This window comes from Humulus lupulus, chromosome 5 (genome assembly GCF_963169125.1).
Source record: "Humulus lupulus chromosome 5, drHumLupu1.1, whole genome shotgun sequence".
Lineage (NCBI taxonomy): Eukaryota > Viridiplantae > Streptophyta > Magnoliopsida > Rosales > Cannabaceae > Humulus > Humulus lupulus.
Genome location: NC_084797.1, coordinates 190,302,476 through 190,326,976, shown reverse-complemented (window position 1 = coordinate 190,326,976; position 24,501 = coordinate 190,302,476). Strand labels below are relative to the sequence as shown.

General features: G+C 33.9%; 1 protein-coding gene across 2 annotated transcripts; it reads left to right on the top strand.

Moving 5' to 3' along the window:
* The first annotated feature begins 2,967 nt into the window (after nucleotides 1-2,967).
* LOC133833890 (uncharacterized) lies at nucleotides 2,968-5,959 on the top strand. 2 transcript variants are annotated; one of them, XM_062263493.1, is made up of 4 exons: nucleotides 2,968-3,215; nucleotides 3,346-3,410; nucleotides 3,637-3,734; nucleotides 5,703-5,959. In XM_062263493.1, the coding sequence occupies exons 1-4, from the start codon at nucleotides 3,142-3,144 to the stop codon at nucleotides 5,760-5,762; spliced, it is 297 nt and encodes a 98-aa protein (XP_062119477.1). In that variant the 5' UTR covers nucleotides 2,968-3,141; the 3' UTR covers nucleotides 5,763-5,959. The 2 variants fall into 2 exon arrangements, with proteins under 2 accessions (XP_062119477.1, XP_062119476.1); XM_062263492.1 differs by lacking the exon at nucleotides 2,968-3,215 and having other exon boundaries at nucleotides 3,223-3,410.
* Nucleotides 5,960-24,501: the final 18,542 nt, after the last annotated feature.

The following is a 24,501-nucleotide window of genomic DNA, read 5'->3' as shown; positions in this document are numbered from 1 at the left end:
TTGCCTCACGTTAGCCAGGGAGTCGGCCTGAACACGGGCGGCCTGGGAGGCTCGGAATGCCCTTTTGAAGTCAGCTGAGAAGGTCTTCCAGGAACTGATTGACTGTCTTTTACTTTGCTTGAACCACTGCCTGGCAGGTCCAGTCAGTGTGGAAGGGAAGATTAAACATCTCAGCTCGGGGCCAATGTTATGGGCCATCATCAGGGTGTTGAACATCCCTAGATGGTCCGATGGGTCTCCGTCCCCATTGAACTTTGACAAGTGAGGCATACGGAAACCAGATGGGTACGCCGTTGCTGCTATACTGGCGGCGAAGAGTTCCATCTCGTCCCCTGAATCGTACTCATCTTTTTCTTTCTCCATCAGGAGCTTCCTCATCAGCTCCTCCATCTGAGTTAGGCGTTCGAGGGTTTGGTCCTGGTGTCCTTGGTTATTCCGGGGCTGTTCAACAGCTCCGGATCCATCGTACATATTTGGTGGGTTATTGCCCCTCCTATCTTAAGATAGGTTATTTGGGGCATTCCCTCCGTTACGTACTTCGGACAGGGCCCCCCCTGAGCGAGCATGGCTATCTCCTCTTGCCTGTTCCCCTCTATGAGAGTTGAGGCGATCTCGAAGGTCACTTCCTTGGGTGACTCGAGGACTTTGCACCGAACTCAAATGCTGGCGCAGGTCTCCCCCAGAGAAATCACTCCGGCGACTGCCGGTCCAGTGGCTACTGTTGGATAGGCTTGGAGTCCGCCTTTGGTGGTGAGGATCTGATATTTCCCTTGGTGCCCTGCTAGGCCGGGAAAGTCCAGCTGATGGCGGGTTTCTCCTACTACTCCCATAGGCTGGGATGTCTCGGACGAGCTGAGGAGGAGATGGATGTTTGATTGGAGAAGGAGGATGCCTGACTGGAGAGGCGATCCTAGTTCTGTCAGGACGGATCAAGTTTGTTGGGGGCCTTTCGGCCCTGCCAACCTGCTGGTCCTGCGCCTGACGATCTAGACGAGGCGCAAAACGGTTGTTGGGGACGGGCTGATGCTGCGAGCCCTCTCTGGATCTCCTTCGGGAATTTCCTCGAGCTCTCCTGGGCGCGCTCGAGGATGGTTGGGAGCTAGGAGTCGATGTTCTGACCGAACGGCTGTATTGCTGTTGTTCGGTTCTAGGCATTCCTCTGAAGTCTGCCTCTCGATGGTGTGATTAAGGAATGGAGTTGGGCGTCGGAAGTCTGTCTGAATGGCTACGCCTGGACTGATTACCCCGGCGAGACTTAGAAGCCTCGCCTTGCCTCTCTCCGATATTAACGTCGGTTGTGAGAGGGGGTAGTCGGGCCAGCACATCCTTGATCTGCTGACTAGCTATTGCTAGCTGGCTCCTCAACTGAGCATTCTCCATTTCCACCGCAGTGTAATAACATGGGTTCGGGTTAGGCGGCCGAGGCGCCGAACTTCCGGTGTCATCTTGGCCCGCTGGCTGCTTTCCTGGCCGCTGCTGGACTTCAGGAACTTGTTCGCCAGGGGTGGCAGTATGATGAGCCTCCTGCCCATCATGTTGCTCTGCCTCGTTACCATGCCTGGATCGAGTTGTCACCATAATCGGATGTTTGCGACAGCACTGAATCGGACTTGCTCTCAATGAAAGCACCAAACTGTTGACACGGTTCTTTGCCAACAGGTAATTAAGAGAAGAAGAGAAAGGGATCAGTGCTAATAATGAATCGAAACATATATATGATCTTAGAAAATGGAAAAGTGACTCAAGACACGGTTTTTAAGTGGTTCAAAGGTTAAAATCATTCTACTCCACTAGTCAATATTATTGCTCAATTCTGGGTATATGATTACAGGATATTTCTTACAAGAGATAATCCAACCCCTATCAACTCCCAGCTTCTCCATATTTATAGGAGAAGGCACCTGGGAGTTGGTAAGAAGGCCATCCCGTGACCTTCTTACCTATCATATCAACTCTGTGACATTCATGATTAATTCCTAAACCTGACACATAAGTGTGGTCAAATCAATAGGTAAGGAGATAATGGGCCGCACGGCCCAACCCAGTCGTGGGTGTCTGAATACGCACGTTCCTGCTGCGTGTCCGAGAAGTCAGGGGCATATCAGACACGTGCACTCTGATATATGCACGTTTACCTTGCGTGTGTTGACTTTACAAAGGGTCATAGCCTCCATATCCAGCTCGTGGTACGAGCTGGATACTTAACTCGACCTTCGGCCTACAGAGTCCGGACTCAGGTCTTAGGCAATCTTGGCGAACCCTTGGGTTACCTCGAGCTAAGGAGGTACGACCTTATGACGGAAGCTCCAGTCTTGGGGATGTCCACGAGATAATCATGATTAGGTCGCAGCTCAGCCCGCTAATCAGCCCGTGGGAAAATCAGGGCGTACAATTATTTATTGGGAAATGATTAATAAGAAATAATTAAATTGATAATTAGAATTTATCAAGATTTGAAGGTTTATATTTTTTTAAATTGTGAGATTGAAAATTTTTGGCCCACTTAATTATTGTTTAATTCATGAAAATAAATAATAAGATGTTTTTAATCTCAATAAAAAAATTTAAGAGAATTGGAGTAAATTATGATTTAAAAGTTAATTTATAATTTTGGGACCAAATTTAATTTGATAAGATTATTAATTTAATTAGAAAGTTAAAATAAATTGAATTGAAAATTTAACATTATAAAATCATATTTATTACTTAATTAACTAATAAGCAAATCAAATTAAATAAATAATACTTTATTATTAATTATTAATTTGCAACATAGAGTAGTTATTAGTTAAAAAATAAGTTTTCATTAATTGACTAATTCTTTTTAATTATTAATTCAATTATTTATTATATATTTAATAAAAGAAGTTTTTTTAAATAAAATTTTATTAATAATACTATTTCCCGTGAAGACAAATAAAAAACCCCCAAGATTTGTTTTTCCCTCCCATATACCCCAAACCCCAAAACCTCTCAGACCCCAAACGAAAATTGGGTCTTACTCTCTCCTCTTAGACCCCAAACCCCAACCTTCTCTCCGTAAGTCTCTCCACGGTGGGGCGGGGAATGCATTGAAGAGTTTGCAGCAATGGCGGACTTGATGGTTCGTAGTTGGGGCAGGGGTCAGATCACTCTCTCTTGATGATGATGAGCCCACCTTGGCTAACTCTCCTGGTTTTGACGAAGATGAGTCCATCGTTGACGATGAGGAAGAGGTAATAAACTTATAGTCTCTACGTTTATGAGGTCTTTCACGGGGTTTGTGATATCTTATTGTGATGGATCTAGGGATTGGGCTGTTTTATTTGATAGAGTTTTCTTTGCTTATCATTTTTTCTTGTGTAGCGAAATAGATAATCAGGGAAGTTCTCTCTTCCATGTTCCATTGACTATTGCCATCAAATTAAAACGTAAGAAGTTTCAGTGGTTTTTTGCTCTTTTATTTGTTAACTTCTTTGTTTCAGTTTCATTCAAATTACTACTAACATTGTTTTCATTTGTTTTATTTTTTTTCTCAATTATATATAAAGTCTTATATAGTTTATTTAGGATTAAATGCACATGACTCTAAAGTTACAAAGGCAATTCTTGATCGATTGACTGATTCTTTAATATATATTAGTTTATTTATTACAGCAAAGAGAAGGGAAAATAGTCTACATTTTACTCATACAAATGTCATATCAATGGCTTTGCCACCAACCTCGAAGAGAAAGAGGCAGCTGAAATTGAAAGTAAGGATCATAAAAAATATCATATGTGTGTATTTATATATAGTAAATGCAAAATTTCCTCTTGTTCAGTTGAACAAGACAAATAGAATTTTTATTATCTACAACCAATGGGTTCATTGTGAGTTTGAGGTGATCTTAGACCAAAAATTTATGCAAATGTAAAAGCCGTATGTTATCAGAATTTGGAAATCCGAAATTTTCTCTTATTCATTTGATTGTAAGTTGAAACAGTCAATGAGATTACTAATTTTTTCCTGGCTTATATATATATATTTGAAGGTTTTAAATATATAATTTTAGAGTTCCTTGAAACTTCTTTCTGAAACTGTGTTGGTTAAACTTGGAATAGCATGAATATATCCATCCTATTGTTAAATAAATATTTTGTGCTCTTTGGTTTAGTGGTAGCCTAGTGTAGAGTCCAAGAACTTTACTTAGCTAAGATAGATAGTAGTATTATAGTATGTATAGTATTATCTTTGTTACTGTGGATTTTTGGTTCAGACCGGGAATTATTTGGACACTCATAGTAGTACTTATAGATTTTCTAAGTTTAACCTATAGTTTAAGAATATTAAGTATAACCTAAGGTTTGATTATATGACTGATATTAAGGATAATATTTGTTATATTATAAGGTTTAGATATCAACCAATAGGATTTTAAGCACATGTTATGAATGGGTAATTAAGGATTAAGTATTTTTTAGGATTAAATTAAATAAGGGTAAAGTTTGAATGTTATAGGGTCAGTCAGCAGCTTTGAATACGTTGAAGGCTTAGTCAAGGCTGTTTACTCCATTCAAACTTAGCTAAAAATGTGTAATTTCGTGTTTAAATATTCAGCGTGTGCCGATATATCGCAGCTATAGGGGGCGATATATCGCAACACGTAGATACGGAAAACACGAGACGATGCACGGTCGCCTTGGGCATACTGGCCCAGGCGATATATCGCCTACAGGGGGCGATATATCGCCTCCTCCAGCATATGTTCAAACGTTTTTGAATTCTTTTCCTTTCAGCCATTCAAACTCCTTCATAAGTCCAGCATCTTTTGAACGAGTCTTCAGCCTCTGCTGAACAATTATTCAAATTATTTTCACCTAAAAAGCCATTATTTTTATTCAAGTAAAATCAAGATACTTTCATTCCCAAAATCTATAAATAGGACCTAGTACCCAGCCATTATTCACCTTTTACTCTAAGTTCAGAAGCTGCAAGTGCTAGGAGAGTGTGAGAGCTAAACACTTGGGTGGGAAAGTCATAAGCTTAATCATCTTTAGCTTATCAAACACTTTGGGAAGTAAGGTTCTTTAGTATTTCGGTTGTGTATAGATTGGTCTTGCAAGTCTTTGAGGTAAACCCGAAACTCTATTTCATTTGCTTCATGTTGTTTTCTTTCTCAAAGCCTTCTACTCAGTCCCCTAACCTCATTCTTATTTTGGTTAGGGAATCAAGCACATAAGTTGTGGTAAGCATATTTCTCAATGGTTTAGTCTTCCTATTCATTTTCATTTCTTCTTCTTCATAAGACTCACTCTTTCTCATATGGTTTTAGGAGTGTTCCAAAAGTCCCAACTCAGTCCATCATATCCCGGTAACTTTGGTAAGGAAAATAGGATAGAATCTATATGTGTATTGCTTATGTGTTATGTTATGAAATATGATATGTTATGAATATGTTATGAATGTGTATGTTTGTAGGCTTGGGCTTATGCCCTATTTGACTAACAAGACCCCAAAAAGATTATGGGCATATGCCTACTTAGCTAGTAGGACCCCACTAATCTCATGGGCATAAGCTCGTTTAGTCTATGGGACTCCAAGTAATAATGACCATTATAATAAGTGTATGTATTAAGTGTTATGATATGTCTTTACGTTTATTATGAAATTTATGTTTATGACTATGTGTTAGATTTTCCTTGCTGGGCATTAGGCTCATTCCTTTTTGTTTTATGTGCAGGAAAATAGCTTTAGAGGCGGTAAGATTCGTGGACGCTTAGAGAATGTGTATCGATGGTGAATGGAGTCAAGGATCCGAGCGTTATTCGATTCGAGGATGTAGTCTCGTTTTACCTTTTTATGGTTTTACATGTATTTTCCGCATCTCTTATGTAATGTCTTTTTATTTTTAATCATGTTTTGTTTTAAAGACAATGGGATCCCATATCCTTCTTAGTATTTTATTTTGTAAGTAACTCATATTTTTACAAGTTACTCAATAAAGTTATGGTATTTCCGCAAAAATGTAAGTTTATGTATAGTTTCAATAATGGTCCAAAAAGTCTAGATTAGTGGGTCATTACACCTAGCTAGTTGCACACAATTAAATATACTATTTCTCCTCACATAAACCTAAGTGACATAACACCTCAATCCTTTCAAGAACTTGTCTTTTGCAGTTATTCGATGGAAAAGATGGACCTGACTATCTACTTAGATGGATAATAATTATTCTCTTTTCTTTTACTGCTACATATTTATCCTAGTTGGATACGTTGTTCTCTAGACTCTTGGATTGAACCTTTTATATGTACATGATATATATATTTGTTTGAAATTTTTATTGAATGTTCTGTATTCTAAATTTTACAAACACCAAATTAAGCTCCTTAATAAATTGCATAGTTCTTCTGCTGCGGGAACAAATTTCACAGAGAGAACTTCTTCTGTGGACATCGTGAAAGACCAACATGGAATCGAACAAGTTTTTCTCAAGAATTGTCAGTGAGCTTTTGCTCGAGTTCATGATTCATTTATTTTCATTTGACACAAAACTGATTGATCTTGCATTGAAGAAAATACTTAATGGTCTAAGATTATACGTAAAATTCAAGCCTTTGAATAGTAATTATCTACTTCTTTTGATCCTTTTGGATTATGGATATTAGAGAAGTCATATATTTATTTATATGATCAACTTAGTTGAATGACACTTGCTCATCTATATGTATATGTTTTACCTAGGTCATGCTTGATTTTCCTATGCATGAGTCATAATTTTATTCTGTATTTTATTAAGAGATTAATTATAACTTCTTCTATTCATTCTCTCTATTTTTCATCTGTCTCTATGTTTGCTAATAGTGTCAAGACTCAAGAATACCCAAAACTTTTATTTGAGATGTATTAGGCTAAGTGGCCAACTGCTTTCATTTCTTTTTTAGGAAGATGAAGTTTTGAGCATCAATACCATCACTATATTTAACATCTTTATTGTATATGGGGGAGTTATCATGATGATATGGTTGGAAATTACCAGCTTGTACGCATGTCATTGGGATTTAGAAATGTGCTTGCTTTGTGATGCCTAGTTCTAGTTGACCTACAATTATTTTTCCTCTTTCTTTTGTATCAACTAGTCAATTCGCGAAATGTTTAAAAAAACTTTCTTGGATTGTTGGCTAACATTATTTATTATCATTTCTTTTTATTTTATTTTCAGGGTGGTGAAAAGTTGGGTTATGAGACTGAAGCTTTTGATATATACGATGTTTTGGGGTGAGTAATCATTATGGTCTTGTTTGTGGATCATGTTTCCAATGAACTTATATTGATTCTTCTCTACTTCAGGTATGTGAAGCCTCCAATATTTACTCTTTGTGTTGGTAATGCTTGGGGAGAAGCAGCCTTACCTTTTGCTGCTGGTGCAGGGAAACCGTTCTGCATTGCCCTCCTCTACAATTATGATGAAACAAGTTTTTTCTTAATCAATGGTTTGACACAATCAATGCACATTCTCTTCCAGGGAAACCATGATAAAGTTTATTTTATTTTTATTTTTTTGAAAAAGAAAAAACCATGATAAAGTTATGTATCAATGCACATTACAATCAAACTTGAAAATGCAATCTTCTTACTTATGCAGCCCATTGCAAGGTTTCAAGGTCAAGCAACAAATGTTGAGCTTGCAAGAAAGGAAGTAAATAATGTAAAGACAGAGTTGGTAAGATTAACGACTGAATTACACCTTTAGTTACAAATAAATTTATCATAAATTTAACAAATAAATTTACTAACTTATTAATTCCTCGTGACTCCACTATAGACTCGGAATTGCACTCTTGAATTCATAGAACGCTCTATAAAAAATATAGACACACTATTAATGTAGTGCACCAAAAAAAAATTTTTAGATTATTTAAATTTTGTGTTTTATTTTATTTAAATGTTAAGTGTGATGAATTGTTTTATTTAAATGTTGTTTATTTTATTTAGTTGTTGTTTGTTTTATTTGATTTGTTTGATTTAATTGTTAGAATTGTTTGGTATAATCTTTTGAATTTAAATTTGTTAATTGTTTGTTTGGTTAATTATTTTAATAAGTGAATAATTGTGTAACATGTTTATTTTACTATTAGTGTTACATTTTATATAAGTGTGACAATTGATGTGATTATGTGGGATTTGGTTGAATGCACTAAGGTGCATGGTAGATAGTGATGCACCCTAGTGATTTAGTGTGTGCAAGTATATGGTAATAAGGTGCACATGTGTGGATTTTCTACACATTTTAAAAATGCCATTTACTTGATATTTTTGGGTAGTTTTATTTAATTGATAGGAAAATAAATAAATAAAATACAAAGAGGCAAGTGGCGTGGACGTGTAGTGTAGGATATTAGGGGGATTGATTGATATCTTTCCATTTTTCTTTTAAGAGAATAAAATTTAATTGGATGAGGATAGACATTTTGGGAAACCACCATTTGACTCCAATCTTTTATAATAAAAGAAAAATAAAAGGAATTAAAGGAAAATAGAGAAGAAAGGAAACTTACCATTTCCTCTTGATGGTGGCTTTATGGAAATGAGAATTTAAAAAGGGGATTAAGAAGGGAATATAGGCCATTTGGGCGTGACCTAGAGAGAAGATAGAGAGAGAGGGAGGCGAGCTAGAGAGAGAGAAAGGAAGGGCTGCCATATTTTTCTAGAGAAGAAGATGAAGAAAAGAAAGAGAAGGAGGAAAAGAAGAGGGTTTCGAACCCTAGGTAAGAATCTATCAACTAGTGTTTGCATTTGGATCTTCTCCTCTTCTCTAATCTAAGGTTGATTTTGTGGTTTCTTTATTTGGGTATATGGTGTTTGGAAATCCTCTATAGGTGACAAAGTTTTATTGCTAGAGTGTTCTTGATTCATCAATCAAGAGAGGTAATGGTTTTTATTAGCCTATATATTGGTTTTAATGGGTTTATCTTCGAGGTTGTTGATGGTGATGTTAATGGTTTGATTATTGTAGGATTGATGATTATGATTTGTATTTTTAAAGGGAATATGTTTTGTTTAAAAAGGGCTCATGGGAATGATTGAGAAAATGGATTTGATGGGGTTTATATGAGGTTATATTTTATGTTTATATTGCTATGGTTATTTTTTTAATCTTTGATTTATGTAAAATGGCAAAAATGATGATAGATGCATACTAAGTTTTATGTGAAGGTAGATGGGAATTTTGTGATGTTTTATGGTGGATCTTAAATGTTTAGGCCTAGGAGTAAAAAGTTCAATCATGTGCATTTTCTTGTGTGTTTTGAACTAATAATGATTTTAGAAATATGATAAGATGTATGTGATTTTTGTACCAATGAATCATGATATGCATAAAAGGAGAAATGATAGAAATATGTTAGGGTTATTATAAAGGCATGTATGAAATATGGTGTTTATGAATTAATGTATATTATTGTCATTATTATTTTTGTTGGATTTCATGTGTAGATTCAATGGAATAGAAAAATGGGATTTTATAAGATTGCATGTGAATATGTTAGTAATATTCTTATAATTACGTATATAATAAGAGCATGATGAGATTTTGGACATGTATGATTTTATGTGAAATTTTTGGGATAAAAGATGAATTTCATGAGAAATTAAGCTTGCTGATTTTTGTAAATAATTGGGTAAAAGTTTGATAAAAAAAAATGATTTGCATGCATAAGTAATGTCCTTGATGTTATGTTAATTTTATTAAATTAAAAAGGGTATATTAAGTCTCAATAAAATTATATTTTACTCAAATAAATACCTACAGAATTTTTATTTTATTTTTAGAAAAATATGAGGTTTTAAATTGAATATGGTGATTTTTAAAGATAAAAATGATTGCTGGAATTTTTGTAAAAAATGTGAAGTGTTTCAATAAAATAAATTTGATGAGTATTTGAAATAAAATTAATACTCTAAATTATGGTAATATTAAAAGTGGTATTTTAATATGGTATGAATGCATATTTTGATAAGTTATAATCTTTCTTTATTTTAATTGAGAAAAATATTTAGATTCAATTTATTTGTGATTTTTAAAGAAGTTAAATAGTGGCTGAAAGTTTGGTTTAAATGTTAAAAATGATTATTTAATTGTCACATATGGATTTATGTTACATAAAACTATGTCTTAAATAATTTAAATAAAAATATTTTTTTTCCCCACACTTGAAGATATATTTTTTTCTCACATCATTTATGTAACACAATTAACCAATGTTAAAATTTATTTTTCTAAAGAAACATATTAATCATAGGTATTTTAATTAATTCCAAGTTTTTTGTTACTTCTTTATAATTTGAGAATAATAAATGAAATTGTCACATATTTTTTTTAAGCTAAATAAAATTATTTTATAAAATAAAATAATGTTTTGAGAAATTTAATCAACCTAGAAATTTTAAGAAAAATAAAGCATGTTATATGTCTATTAATTTTAAAACGATAAAAGTAAGAAATGTAGAATTATCGTTTTTAAAACGTCTCAATTACGTAATGTTCCCACGTATGCATGTTACATGCAAATCCACTTTTACGTCCAAAATTATGTTTATTATTCAACTATGTGATTTTTATAGAAAGATCATGCATTATTCTTTTATGGCTTTATGTGTAGTTAAGAATAATTGCATGTGTGTAACTCTTATTATGTGTGCATGACCCATGCACACATGAGTTGTATGAAAGGGCAATATAGTAATTTTTATGAACCTAAGAAATGTTGTTTTGGTTATGGTATAGGTTTGTTGAGAGGTTGTGAAATTTCTTAGCTCGGACCTGTGGTAAGGAAGTTAGATAGATTCTATGATTTTATGCTATGAATGGTAAGATTGTTGTATGAATTAATTGTTATGAATTATGAATGCCATAATGTGATGATATGTGACTTGTATGAATATGATATGTTTATGAATGGATGTTAGCATGATGAACGCGACACATTAAATGGGTTGCTAAGGATATAAAGACGTAACCCGAGTTACTAAGGATATAAAGACGTAACTCCTAGGGCGGATGCGCCGAGGTTATTCAAGGACCAGAGATTCTTGTTTACCTCATAGGGTGACATGGACAACTAGCGGGCCATGCTCATCATGTATGCTGTATGAATGTGATATGATGATATGTTACGATTACGTTATGATATGTTATGATGATATGTTACGAAAGCGTTATGATATGCTATGATGATATGTTACGATAATGCTATGATATGCCATGATGTGTTAGATGAACGTTAGTGTTCGTATTTGTTGTATCCTTACTTGCTTATTGTTTGTACTTCCTTACTAGGCTTTTAGCTCACCCCCTTACTTTCCTTCCTGTAAAGAACGCCCTAAGCTAATACTTATAAAACATTCGCATAACATAGTTTGTAAAAGAATACTACTTATTATCAAAGTCTCAGTGGGGACTTGCTTAAAACCATGCAAGTTGGCGCCATAAGTTTTAAAAGAAAACATAAATTTTTATGCAAAGTTTAAAAGAAACAAAATAAAATAACTGAGTCCCACTGATAATTTAGGAAAGTCTCTTAAACAAAACATAATTCAAATGGCGTTCTACGATGATCGTTTTTCCGTCCATAGGATTTCCCCACGCCATACACCCCATGATGAAAGAACTCCTCACGTCACCACGCGTGCCATACATAAATCCTATTTGCTACCTGGAAGGAAAGTAAGGGGGGTGAGCTAAAAGCCCAGTAAGGAAGTACAATCAAATAAGCAAGTAAGAATACAACAAATACAAACACTAACGTTCATTTACAACATCATGCATATCAAAACATAATCATTGCATAACACAATTGTAACATATCATCATATCATAACATAATCGTAACATATCATCATTTCACAAACATACAGCATACATGACGAGTATGGATCGCTAGTTGTCCATGTCACCCTATGAGGTAAACAGGAGATCTCTGGTCCTTGAATAACCTCGGCGCGTCCGCCCTAGGAGTTACGTCTCAATGTCCTTAGTAACTCGTTCGATGTATCTAACATCATAATCTGCTTGATGTATCTAACATCGTATTCTGTTTGATGTATCTAACATCGTAACTGGTTTGATGTATCTAACATCCATACACATATCACATTCAACATATCATCACGTTATGACATTCATAATTCATAACAATTCATTCATACAACAGTCATACCATTCATAGCATAAAATCATAAAATCTATCTAACTTCCTTACCTTAGGTCCAAGCTAAGAAATTTCACAATCTTTCAACGAGCCTATATCATAATCAAAATAACATTTCTTAGGTTCATAAAATTACTATTTTGCCCTTCCATACATCTCATGTGTGCATGGGCCATGCACACGTAATAACAGTTACACAAAACATGCAATTATTCTTAACTACTCATAAAGCCATAAGAGAATAATGCTCGTTTTACCCATTTTACATGCATGATCGTTTTATAAAAACCACATAGTTGAATAATAAACATAATTTTGGACGTAAAAGCGGAGTTGCATGTAACATGCATACGTGAGAACATTGCGTAATAGAGACGTTTTCAAAAACGATAATTCTACATTTCTTACTTTTATTATTTTAAAATCAATAGACATATAACATGCTTTATTTTTCTTAAAATTTCTAAGTTGATTAAATTTCTCAAAACATTATTTTATTTTATAAAATAATTTGATTTAGCTTAAAAATAAAATACGTGACAATTTCAATCATTAATCTCAAATTACAAGGAATTAACCAAAAACTTGGAATTAATTAAAATACCTATTTTTAATATGTTTCTTTAGAAAAATAAATTTTATCATTGTGTTACATAAATGATGTGAGAAAATATATTTTTAAGTGTGGAAAATGTATTTTTATTTAAATTATTTAAGACTTAGTTTTATGTAACAAAAATCCATATGTGATAGTTAAATAATAATTTTTAACCTTTTTAAAACAAACTTTCAGCCACCATTTATTTTCTTCAAAAATCACTAATAAATAGAATCTAAATATGTTTCTCAATCAAAATAAAGGAAAATCATAACTTATCAAAATATGAATTCATACCATTAAAAATACCATTTTTCAATATTACCATAACTTAGGAAAATAATTTGTTCCAAGAACTCATCAAATTCATTTTAGTGAAATTTACTTCATATTTTCTTACAAAAATTCCAGCAACTATTTTTATCATTAAAAATCACCATATTCAATTTAAAAGCTCATATTTTCTCAAAAATTCAATAAAAATTCTGTAGGTAATTATTTGAGTAAAATATCATTTTAATGGGACTTAAAATCCCCTTTTAAATTTCATAAAATTAACATAACATCAAGGACAATACTTATGCATGCAAAACATCTTTTTATCAAACTTTTACCCAATTATTTACAAAAATCAGCAAGCTTAATTCCTCAAGAGATTCATCTTTTATCCCCAAAATTTCACATAAAATCATACATGTCCAAAATCTCATCATACTCTTCTTATATACATGATTCTAAGAATATTACTAACATATTCACATGAGATCTTATAAAACCAATTTTTTTCTATTCCATTGAATCTACACATGAAATCCAACAACAATAACCATGGCAATAACATACATAAATTCATAACACCATATCTCATGAACATGCCTTATAACAATCCTAACATATTCTTATCATATTTCTAAAATCATCATTTACCATTTTACATAAATCAAGGATTAAAAAGATAACCATAGCAATATAAACATAACATGTATCCTCATTATAAACCCTATCAAGTCCATTCCCTCAATCATACCCATGAACCCTTTTTAAACAATTCATATTCTAAAAAATATACAAATCATAATCATCAATCCTACAATAATCAACCATTAGCATCACCATCAAAAACCTCAAAGACAAACCCATCAAAACCAATATATAGGCTAAGAAAGACCATTACCTCTCTTGATTGTAGAATCAAGAACACAATATGATCAACACCCAAACTTCACACCCCTTGTTCAAGCCTAGGGTTTTATTTGAAAAACCACCATGAGGTGGAGAAAGAACCCAATCACACACAACAAATAAACAAAGTCAATAACATATAATCAAGAAAAGAGATTTTACAAACCAAAAATACAAGAAAACATACTCTAAGATGGGTTCCTCTTCACCTTCTTCTTCTTTCTTTCTTTCTTCTTCTCCCTCTCTCTCTACACGCCACTCTCTCTCTCTCTCTCTCTCTCTCTCTAATTTCGGCAGCCACAAGAGCAAATGGCTCTTCTCCTCTTTCCTTTCCCTTTTATCCTTATTCTCTCATAATGGCTTAATAAAAAGAAAAGGTAAGTTTCCTATTCTCTCCATATTTTCTCTTAATTTTTGTATAATTGTTTTTATCTTTAAATGGCATGGAATAAAAAGATGATCACATCCTTACTTAAAATAACCATGGTCTTCTAATTTTAATTTATTTGAATCAAGAAAATAAATGGAATAAAGCATTCTTTTCCCACTACACATACACGTCCACCACATGGTTTCCCATTCCCTTATTCTTTTTTTTTTATTTAATTTCCTACTTATTAAAATAAACTACCCAAAAATATCATAAATGACAATTATAAAATGTGTAGAAAATCCACACATGTGCACCTTATTACCATATACTAGCACACACTAAAACACTAGAGTTCATCACTATCTACCATGCACCTTAGTGCATTCAATCATAACTCACATAATTACCTCAATTGTCACATTTATTTAAAATGTAACACTAATAGTAAAATAAACATGTTACACAACTATTCACTTATTAAATTAATTAACCAAACAAACAATTAACAAATTTAAATTCAAAAGATTATACCAAACAATTCTAACAATTAAATAAAATAATAAACAATCAAATAAAACAAACTACAATTAAATAAAACAACAACATTTAAATAAAACAATTCATCACACTTAACATTTAAATAAAATAATTCACAAAAATTTAAATAATCTAAAAATTTTTTTTGGTGCACTACACTTCCAATTAGCAAATAAGATTTCTTTATGGCACGCGTGGTGACGTGAGGAGTTCTATCGTCGTGGGGTGTATGGCGTGGGGCATCCTATGGACGGAAAAACGATCATCTTAGGACGCCATTTAAATTATGTTATGTTTTAAGAGACTTTCCAAATTATCAGTGGGACTTAGTTATTTAATTTTTGTTTCTTTTGAACTTTGCATAAAAAATCATGTTTTCTTTTAAAACTAGTGGCGCCAACTTGCATGGTTTTAAGCAAGCCCCCACTGAGACCTTGATAATAAGTGGTATTCTTTTATAAACAATGTTATGTGAATGTTTTATAAGTATTAGTTTAGGGCGTTCTTTACAATTAATTATCCATTGTTACAACCATAATTGTCATTCAATCCTCTATAGATGGTCTAAAAAGAGATTGGACTAAAATACCGTTTTACCCATCATTGTATTTTATCCTTAAAACACTTAGTTCCTTGTAAACGATATTTCAGTAAACTAATTTAATTACTGAAATGAGATCTCTATCATTTAACACATTGAACCAAACTAAAAGGAAACCATCGTTTCACTTCTTCATCAGAAGATATAGATGTTCATATCTATGATTAACACTCCCACTTAATTATACTACCGAGTTCCCAAGATGTAAGTATGGGCTAGTCCGTAGGGTAAGCTGGTAACGAACAAGTCAAAGAACTCAAATAATACAATCAGTTATAATACTAACCACTCAGAATTGAGATTGAATTGACCTATGGTCAACTATATGATATGACTAGAATAGATAATAACGGTATGTTTACTTATCTTATCAACTGTCAATATTGGTCCAGTCTGATGTAACAAACACATCCGATCTTTTCTACTTTGCTAATGTTCTGGAAAGAACATAACACTGTAATGTGTAAGTAGATCATATCGTATATTGGCAAGTCAGTGTAAATCCTGTGCACTGACTAATCTTAGGACTAACTTATTTTGAACATATAATCATATTTATATTCCACTGTGATTACGTCACTATAAATAAGATTAGCTATATGCTCAGGATTTAATAGAAGTTTATATTAAACAAATAATTATAAAAATAAAACATGTGAGCAAAGTGATTGAACAAGTCAAAAAATCATTTCTATTCTTTTATTGATAATAAAATTAGATTACAAAGAATTTGAGTTTTAATTAGGGCATAAAACCCCAACACCTAGGCCATATACACTTCATAGCAAATCCTTTAAATAATTACTCAAACCTAATCAATATGCATATTCCCCCTCATGCTCTTATATACCTCAAGAAAATAAATAACAAAAGAGGAGAATGAACATAGAGCAAAACCCTATCCTCAAACCATAAAACACAAATATACTCTTCAACATATTTCCCATCAAAATCATGGATAAAAGAGTATCCACAACACATATTCACTACAAGAATAAGACTCTACAATGATGAATTTTGTTGTCACTCTAGATTAAGAAGTCATCGCCAAAACAGCGTCGCTGTAGGTCCGTATGTGTGGTGACCTACATCGGCGACAAAACGCAGTCGTCGCAATAGTATTTAACTATAGCAATGACATATCAGTCGCAGTAGGAAATCCCTTTTTTCAGTTGGACTGGGATATTGCGACGACATGTCGTCGCTGTATGTGGTTACAAAATTTGAAAATTTGAATTTCAAAAACTCCTACAGCGACCACATGTCGTCGCTATAAGTTCGTCGACTACCCCATCTATAGCGATGGCATATCGTCACTGGAGAATGTGTGGGTTTATATACCTACGGCGACGACAAGGGTCTCAAACATCTCATATTTTCGTGTTCAGCAAGCACCCTACGGCGACGACGTATATAATTTTTTTTAAAAAATAATTAATTATATTAATTAAAATTTATTTAATAAAATATTAAATATTAATTAATTAAATAAAGCAAATTTATTTAATTAAATAAAGACAATTTGTTCAATTAAATAATAAAATTAATTTATTAATTAAATAATAAAACCAATTTAACAATATCCATAGTCTCCCAAAATGTAAAAGATAAAACATAAGTAGTATTGTCTCCAAAATAAAAAAAACAACACAAAATATTAATAAGTTCAAAATAATAATATAATAAAACTAAATGTCGTCTAAATCAATTCCAAAGTCATCATCGTCGGGCTGTTGTGGTGGCTGTGGTTGTTGTGGTGGTGGCTGTGATGGTTGTGGCTGCTATGGTTGTTGTGGTTGAAAGTTCACCATCATGGACTGTATCATATTCATGTCCAAGTTGACAGGATGAAATTGTGGAGCTTGGATGTTCGGATTTGTTGATTGCAAAAATTGTTGCATTTGTTGGAAGTTGTTGTTTTGGGTCATAATGGCTTGAATGAAGTGTTGAACCATGGACTGGAAAGCCTCAGGTGGTACCATTGGAGGGCCGACGGTGGTGGACGGAAATGGTGATGCCTCTTATTGTGAAGAGGATCTGGTGGTGTAGAGTCCAAGAACTTTACTTAACTAATTGTTTAGTAGTATTATAGCATGTTTAGTGTTATCATTGTTACTTTGGATTTTTGTTTCAGACCGGGAGTTATTTGGACACTCATAGTAGTACTTATAGATTTTCTAAGTTTAACCTATAGTTTAAGAATATTAAGTATAACCTAAGGTTTGATTAATGTGACTGATATTAAGGATTATATTAGTATATTATAAGGTTTAGACATCAACCAATAGGATTTTAAGCACATGTTTTGAATGGTAATTAAGGATTAAGTATTTTTGAGGATTAAATTAAATAAGGGTAAAAGTTTGAATGTATAGGGTCAGTCAGCAGCTTTGAGCACGTTGAGGGCTTAGTCAAGGCTGTTTAGTCCATTCAAACTTAGCTAAAAATGTGTAAACTCGTGTTTAAATATTCTGCGTATGCCGATATATCGCAGCTATAGGGGGCGATATGTCGCAGCACGTAGATACGGAAAACACGAATCGATGCACGGTCGCCTCGGGAACAAAGGTCCAGGCGATATATCGCCTATAGGGGGCGATATATCGCCTCCACCAGCATGTTTTCAAATTCATTTGAATTCTTTTCCCTTCAGCCATTCAAACTCCTTCAACAGTCCAGCATCTTCTGAACGAGTCTTCAGCCTCTGCTGAACGATTATTCAAATGATTTTCACTTAAAAAGCCATTATTTTTATTCAAGTAAAATCAAGATATTTTCATTCCCAAACTCTATAAATAGGACCTAGTACCCAGCCATTATTCACCATTTGCTCTAAGTTCAGAGGCTGCTAGTGTTAAGTGAGTGAGAGAGTGTAAACACTTGGTTTGGGGAAAAACTATAAGCTTAAACATCATAAGCTTATCAAACACTTGGGAAGTAAGTGAGTGCTATAGTATTTCGGTGGATGTTAGATTGATCTTGCAATCTTTGAGGTAAACCCAAAACTCTAGTCCTTTCTGTGTTCTATGTTATTTTTTTCTCAAAACCTTCTACTCGGTCCCCTAACCTTATTCTTATTTTTGGTTAGGGAATCCAAGTTCTTAAGCACTTAAGTGGTGGTAAGCTTATTTTCGTTTAATGGTTTAGTCTTCCTATTCTCTTTCATTTCATCTCCTTTCTTTAGACTCACCCTTGTTCATTGTGGTTTTAGGAGTGTTCCAAAGTCCTAACTCAGTCCATTTTATCCCGGTAACTTTGGTAAGGAAAATAGGCTAGAATTAATATGTTATGTGCTTATGTTATCTATATGTTTATGTTATTAAAAGTGTTATGATATGTATATGTGTATGTAGGCTTGGGCATATGACCCATATGACTAACAAGACCCCAAATGGGTTATGGGCATATGACCTACTTAGCTAGTAGGACCCCATTAACCCCATGGGCATATGCTTGTTTAGTCTATGGGACCCCAAGTAATAATGGCCATTATAATAAGTGTATGTTATATGTATTATGTTAAGTCTTTATGTTTTTCTTATGAAATTGTGTATATGACTATGTGTTAGGTTTTTCCTTGCTGGGCATTAGGCTCACTCCTTTCTGTTTATGTGCAGGAAAATAAGCTTAGAGGCGGTAAGATTCGTGATGCTTGGGAGGATGTGTATCGATGATGAATGGAGTCAAGGGGCCGAGCGTTATCGATTCGAGGATGTAGTCTCCTTTTATGTTTTTTTATGGTTTTACATGTATTTTCCGCATTATTATGTAATGTCTTTTATTTTAAATCTTATTTTGTTTTAAAGACAATGGGATCCCAAAATCCTTCTTAGTATTCGTTTTTTTTTGTAAATAACTCTTATTTTCAAGTTACTCAATAAATTATGGTATTTTCGTAAAATGTAAGTTTTTATGTATAGTTTCGATAATGGTCCAATTAGTCTAGATTAGTGGGTCATTACAGGTGGCACCTGAGGCAAAGGTACTAGTGCCCTTCAACTTACGTCCAATACCTCGGTTGTGGCCACGGCGTTGACCAAGTACCTTTGAGATGACTTGTGTCTCATTGACAGTGGCACTTTCTGCTGAAGATTCAGATTGAGATTGGGATTGGGATTATGTCTGGACTTCTTAGTGCAAGGCATTCTGCAATTTATAAACAAGACAATTAACACATAGTATAATTGAATAATATACATATATACAAAACTTAGAAAGTTCCTTACATATGCATCCTTTGCATTCGTGTTCACCCATCCATATGTTGGATGATTGTGCATGTCATGGAACGTATAGATAATGTTGGGCAGTTTCTTAGTCTGAAGATTCATCTTTAGAAAATAAAATTTAACAAAATCTCAGTTAAATATTGAAATTATTATTAAGATAACTTAAAATATTTCAAATTATCTATATATTTTTATTTACCTTCTTAAATCGAGCAGAAGCATAAGAAGTCGATCCATGGAGACTTGGATACTTCTGTTTTGCTCTTTTGGAAGCATTTGCCTTTGAGCATGCCATGAATTGTGGAGTGGTGAAAAGGTCATCCAACTTCTGCCAACTCTCGTTGTCCATGTCCTCTGGTGGATTCTTTATGGCTGTCTTGATATCATCATACCCTCCATGTTCATCGAAGCGTATTTTCTTGTGACTTTTTCTATCCTTTTAGCGATCTTGAACTCTCCCTCAATGCTAGTCTCTATTAGTCTCAACTCAGGGATAGCTCGGGGAATAATGAAAAATTCCTTAAAAAATGGTTAGATTTTTGAAATTATAAAAAAACATTACATGTGAATAAGTTAAAACATACACATTAAACAAACAATAAGACTATGCATAAGAAAATATTATTCCTCATCAATGTCGACTCCTACATCATGATTTGTACTTTCTAAATCATCTTCACTAATTTCATCATCATCATCATCATTGTCGTCATTGCTGAAATCATCATCCACATCCAGAAAAGATCGAGACGTTTCCCCAATTATGCTGGTGTGACCAGGTCGATCCAAAAGCATAATCTCCAACTCTCCTAATTCCACAATGAGTACAAAATTTGATGAGTGTTATCATGCACGACATCAACCTCATTATCATCATCAATACATGGATGATCCCAGATCTTTCGATGACTGACTTCTTTTACTACCTTCCAATTTTTGTTTCTTGAAGGATCTTCCAAGTAGAATACTTGTTTTGCTTGAGTGGCGAGAATAAACTGCTCGTTCTTGTACCATTCAAAATTAATCATGATACTAGTTATGTTATTCTCAGTCACATTTCGACCCTTGCTTGCATCGGTGTTGAACATTTTGCATCGAAACAATACTACCGAGTAACCATGGGAATAACATAACTCTACAATCTCCTCAAGTTAGCCAAAGATAGTGAAAACATTGGTTCCTGTCACTGAAACTCCACTGTTTTGAGTGGTACGTCTTTCATCACGATTATGTACCAAAAACTTCACACTGTTAACAATGCAAATAGTGTAGGAGTATGCATTCTGATTGGACCCATTTGCTAAAGCAAATAATTCATTAGTACACTTAGTTGAGTAATTGTCTCAAATGATCCATCTATAGAGTATGACACAAAAAAAGAAAACACAATGAGATGAGTATTAATAATTACGAATTTTGTAAGAATTCTACAGTTTCAATAAATTATCTTCAATTTAAACCATCTAGGGAAATGTTTTTGAAGATTTATGTTTGAATTTTCTCGAAGGCATTCACTGTATAGCACAAGGATTAAGGTAAGATAACAGTTTGCTATGAATGAAATATAATGAATTCATATATGTGTTGAGCTACTTACTCCATATATGGTTGGATTTCAGGGCAATTGTTGAGTAGAATCCACTCCGCTTCTTTTCGATGAAGATAGTTATGGGATATGATTTTCTTTTTGCTATTTAGACGACATTGTAATTCAAAAACTGACAACTGTCTTTTAGGAATAACAATATCCACATTTCTTTCCAAACGATTAAATTTAGTCTCTACATCCTAAAGATGTTGCGAAAAAAAAGTCAAAGCTTCATCAGCAACATAACCCTCCCCTATAGAACCTTCAGGGCGCGACTTATTCCTGACATAATTTTTCAACTTCTTCATATATCACTCAAACGGATACACCCACCTCATGTAAACTGGTCCTTCGAGGATAGCTTCTTGCAGTAAATGAAGAATTAAATGAGTCATTATGTCAAAAAAGGTTGGAGGAAAGATTAACTCCAACTTGCACAAAATTTGTATAACTGGATCTTCTGCATTCCCCATGTCCTTAAATCCAATGTACGAGCACAAATTTGCTTAAAGAAATTGCAAAGTTCAATGATTTTCTTCAAAATAAAGTTATCCAAGTAGCCTCGAACTCCTACAGCAACAGAGGTTGCATAAGAATGTGACAAACATGGGATTTCAACCCAACAATGTTGCCATCATTTCTAGTTACTTTCTTAGAAAAATTTGAACCGAAGCCATTAGGAAGTCTAACTCCTTTTACGAATTGACAAAAAAATTTGTCTATCATCTGGTGTGAAAGAGTACATAGGATGTGGTTTGATCAACTTCGTACCGTCTTCCTTGAGGTACAACTCTTCTCGGATACCCCAATTCTTCAAGTCTACTTGTGCGTTGGTGGTGTCTTTAGATTTCTCATTCATAAGAAAAGTATTGAGTAAACTGTCGCAAATATTTTTCTCTACATGCATCACATCTAAATTATGCTTCAGTTCAAGTTCGAACCAGTAATCAAGTTCAAAGAAAATACTCTTTTTACTCCAATTAAACTCTTTTGGATCTCTCTTTCTTTTCAAATCCCCGAAACTGACATGTTTACTCGTCAAATGATCTGGAACATGCACTAATTGTTCAAGTATGTCTTGAATACTGAATTTTTTTGGAGGACGTCTTTTTTCATAATTCCCATCAAACAAGCGACTCTTCCTCCACTTATGCGTAGAAGATAAGAAACTTATATGACCAACATAAGCCGTCTTCCCAATTACCTGACATGAAGAAGTGTCTTCGTTGCATGAAGGACATGTCATATATCCTTGGCCACTCAAACCAGACAAACTACTATGGGCCAGAAAATCTTTGATATAGTACATAATAATGCTACACGCATTCTGAATACACTGTTCGTTGCAACGTCTCTGGTTTGAACTTCTTCATTCCCCAACTTCTTCAATTCGTCTACCATAAGCCTAAAAAAGACATCCATGTCCTTCCCAGGTGATTTCAGACCTGGAAACAATAAGGTCAACATGAATGATGGCTTTTTCATGCACAACCAAGAAGGCATATTGTACGTGCAGAATATTACTGGCCACATGCTATAAGATAGACTCATGTTACCAAATGGATTAAAACCATCAGCAACCAAACCCAATCGAACATTTTTGGATTCTTTGGAAAAATTAGGATATCTAGAATCAAATTGTTTTCAACCACCCCCATCAACAGAATGGTGCATCACACCAACTTCTTTCGATCATCCCGTACTATGCCAGGTCATATCATTTGCTGTATACCTTGAACCATAAAGACGCTTCAGCCTAGGAATCAAAGAGAAGTACCAAAACACTTTGTGGGAGACTTTTTTCCCCATTGTGTCTTTGTCAGCCCATCGACTCTCACGAAATACATGACAACTCTGTTTTTGGGAATTCTCCTTCCAAAACAAAAAACAGTCGTACTTGCAAACATGAATTGATTGATAACCTAACCCTCACTTCCTCATTTTTTTCTAAGACTCATAGAATTATGCAGGAATCTTATTATCCTTCGGGGATGCAAATTTCATAAATTTCAAAAGTTCATCAAAAGAACTATTTGTCCATTTATTCATAACCTTCATATGCATCATCTTCGCCAAGAAGTTCAAGGAAGACAACCAAGTACAACCAAGGTATAACTCAGCTTCGACCTCTTGAAACAGGTCATCAAATTGATTCTCTGCACTATTGCCACCACCATCTGAAATTCCTTCATTTACGCCTTCTTTGTTAGTGTCTTATTCACCAATAACATCATTAATGATGTCAATCATCTCATCAGTCACTGGAGTCCTGTCATCCACTATTGGAGGCATATCAACTTCACCGTGGTAGGTCCACTTCACGTATCGTTGTAGAAACCCATATCTGTGTATGTGAGGCTCCACCACATACAGTTTCTGATTCAACATATTGACACACTGAACGCATGGGCATCTGACTTCTCCCAAGGCATTCACATGATTCTTGGCCATTTGTATAAATGCTTGAAGACCATTCCAAAACTCATCAGAGTTATGTCATCTATTAGTTATCCAACTCTTGTCAATCGTCATAACTGATTCAAGTGGAAAATAAATTATCACAATTTGATAATCATAAAAAACTACCTTTATTTGCTAATAATTTTTTTATCACAAACACTAATTTTTTCAAGTAAATTGTGAAATCTTATGAATAAATTATTAAATTTTATGAATGTATTATAATGTTTCGTTATATAATCAAATATTTAATTATAATTATGTTATTTAATAATTATCAAATTCTTAATATAATTTTAACTTTTTATTTTTTTAAAATAAATTTTTATGATTTTAAAATTATTATTTTAATCTTAAAATAATAAAAAGGATTAGATTACCAAACAAGGCAAAAATGGCAGCAAAAGGCTAGGATCGACGAAGAAGGCTCGGATGGACTCTGGTTTTTCCAGAAAATTTTGTTGAAAATGAAGAAGAAGGCTTGAGCTGGGGAGTTATATCAACTGACTCTATAGCGACGACACGTTGTTGCTATAGAGTACACGAATGTCGTCGCTGATATCAAATGGTGAGACCCTACAGTGACGACATGTCGTCGGTCTAGGATAGTGAATAATGCACGAATCCTTTCGTGTGCTACGCGTCCAGTGTATAGGGAGGGAGTGAAATTTGACTGAAATTTTTTGGCAGTCCACTTTCCCACCATTTTTTTACCCTATTGCGATGACATGTTGTCGCCCTAGACTAAAAATGTAACTGAGT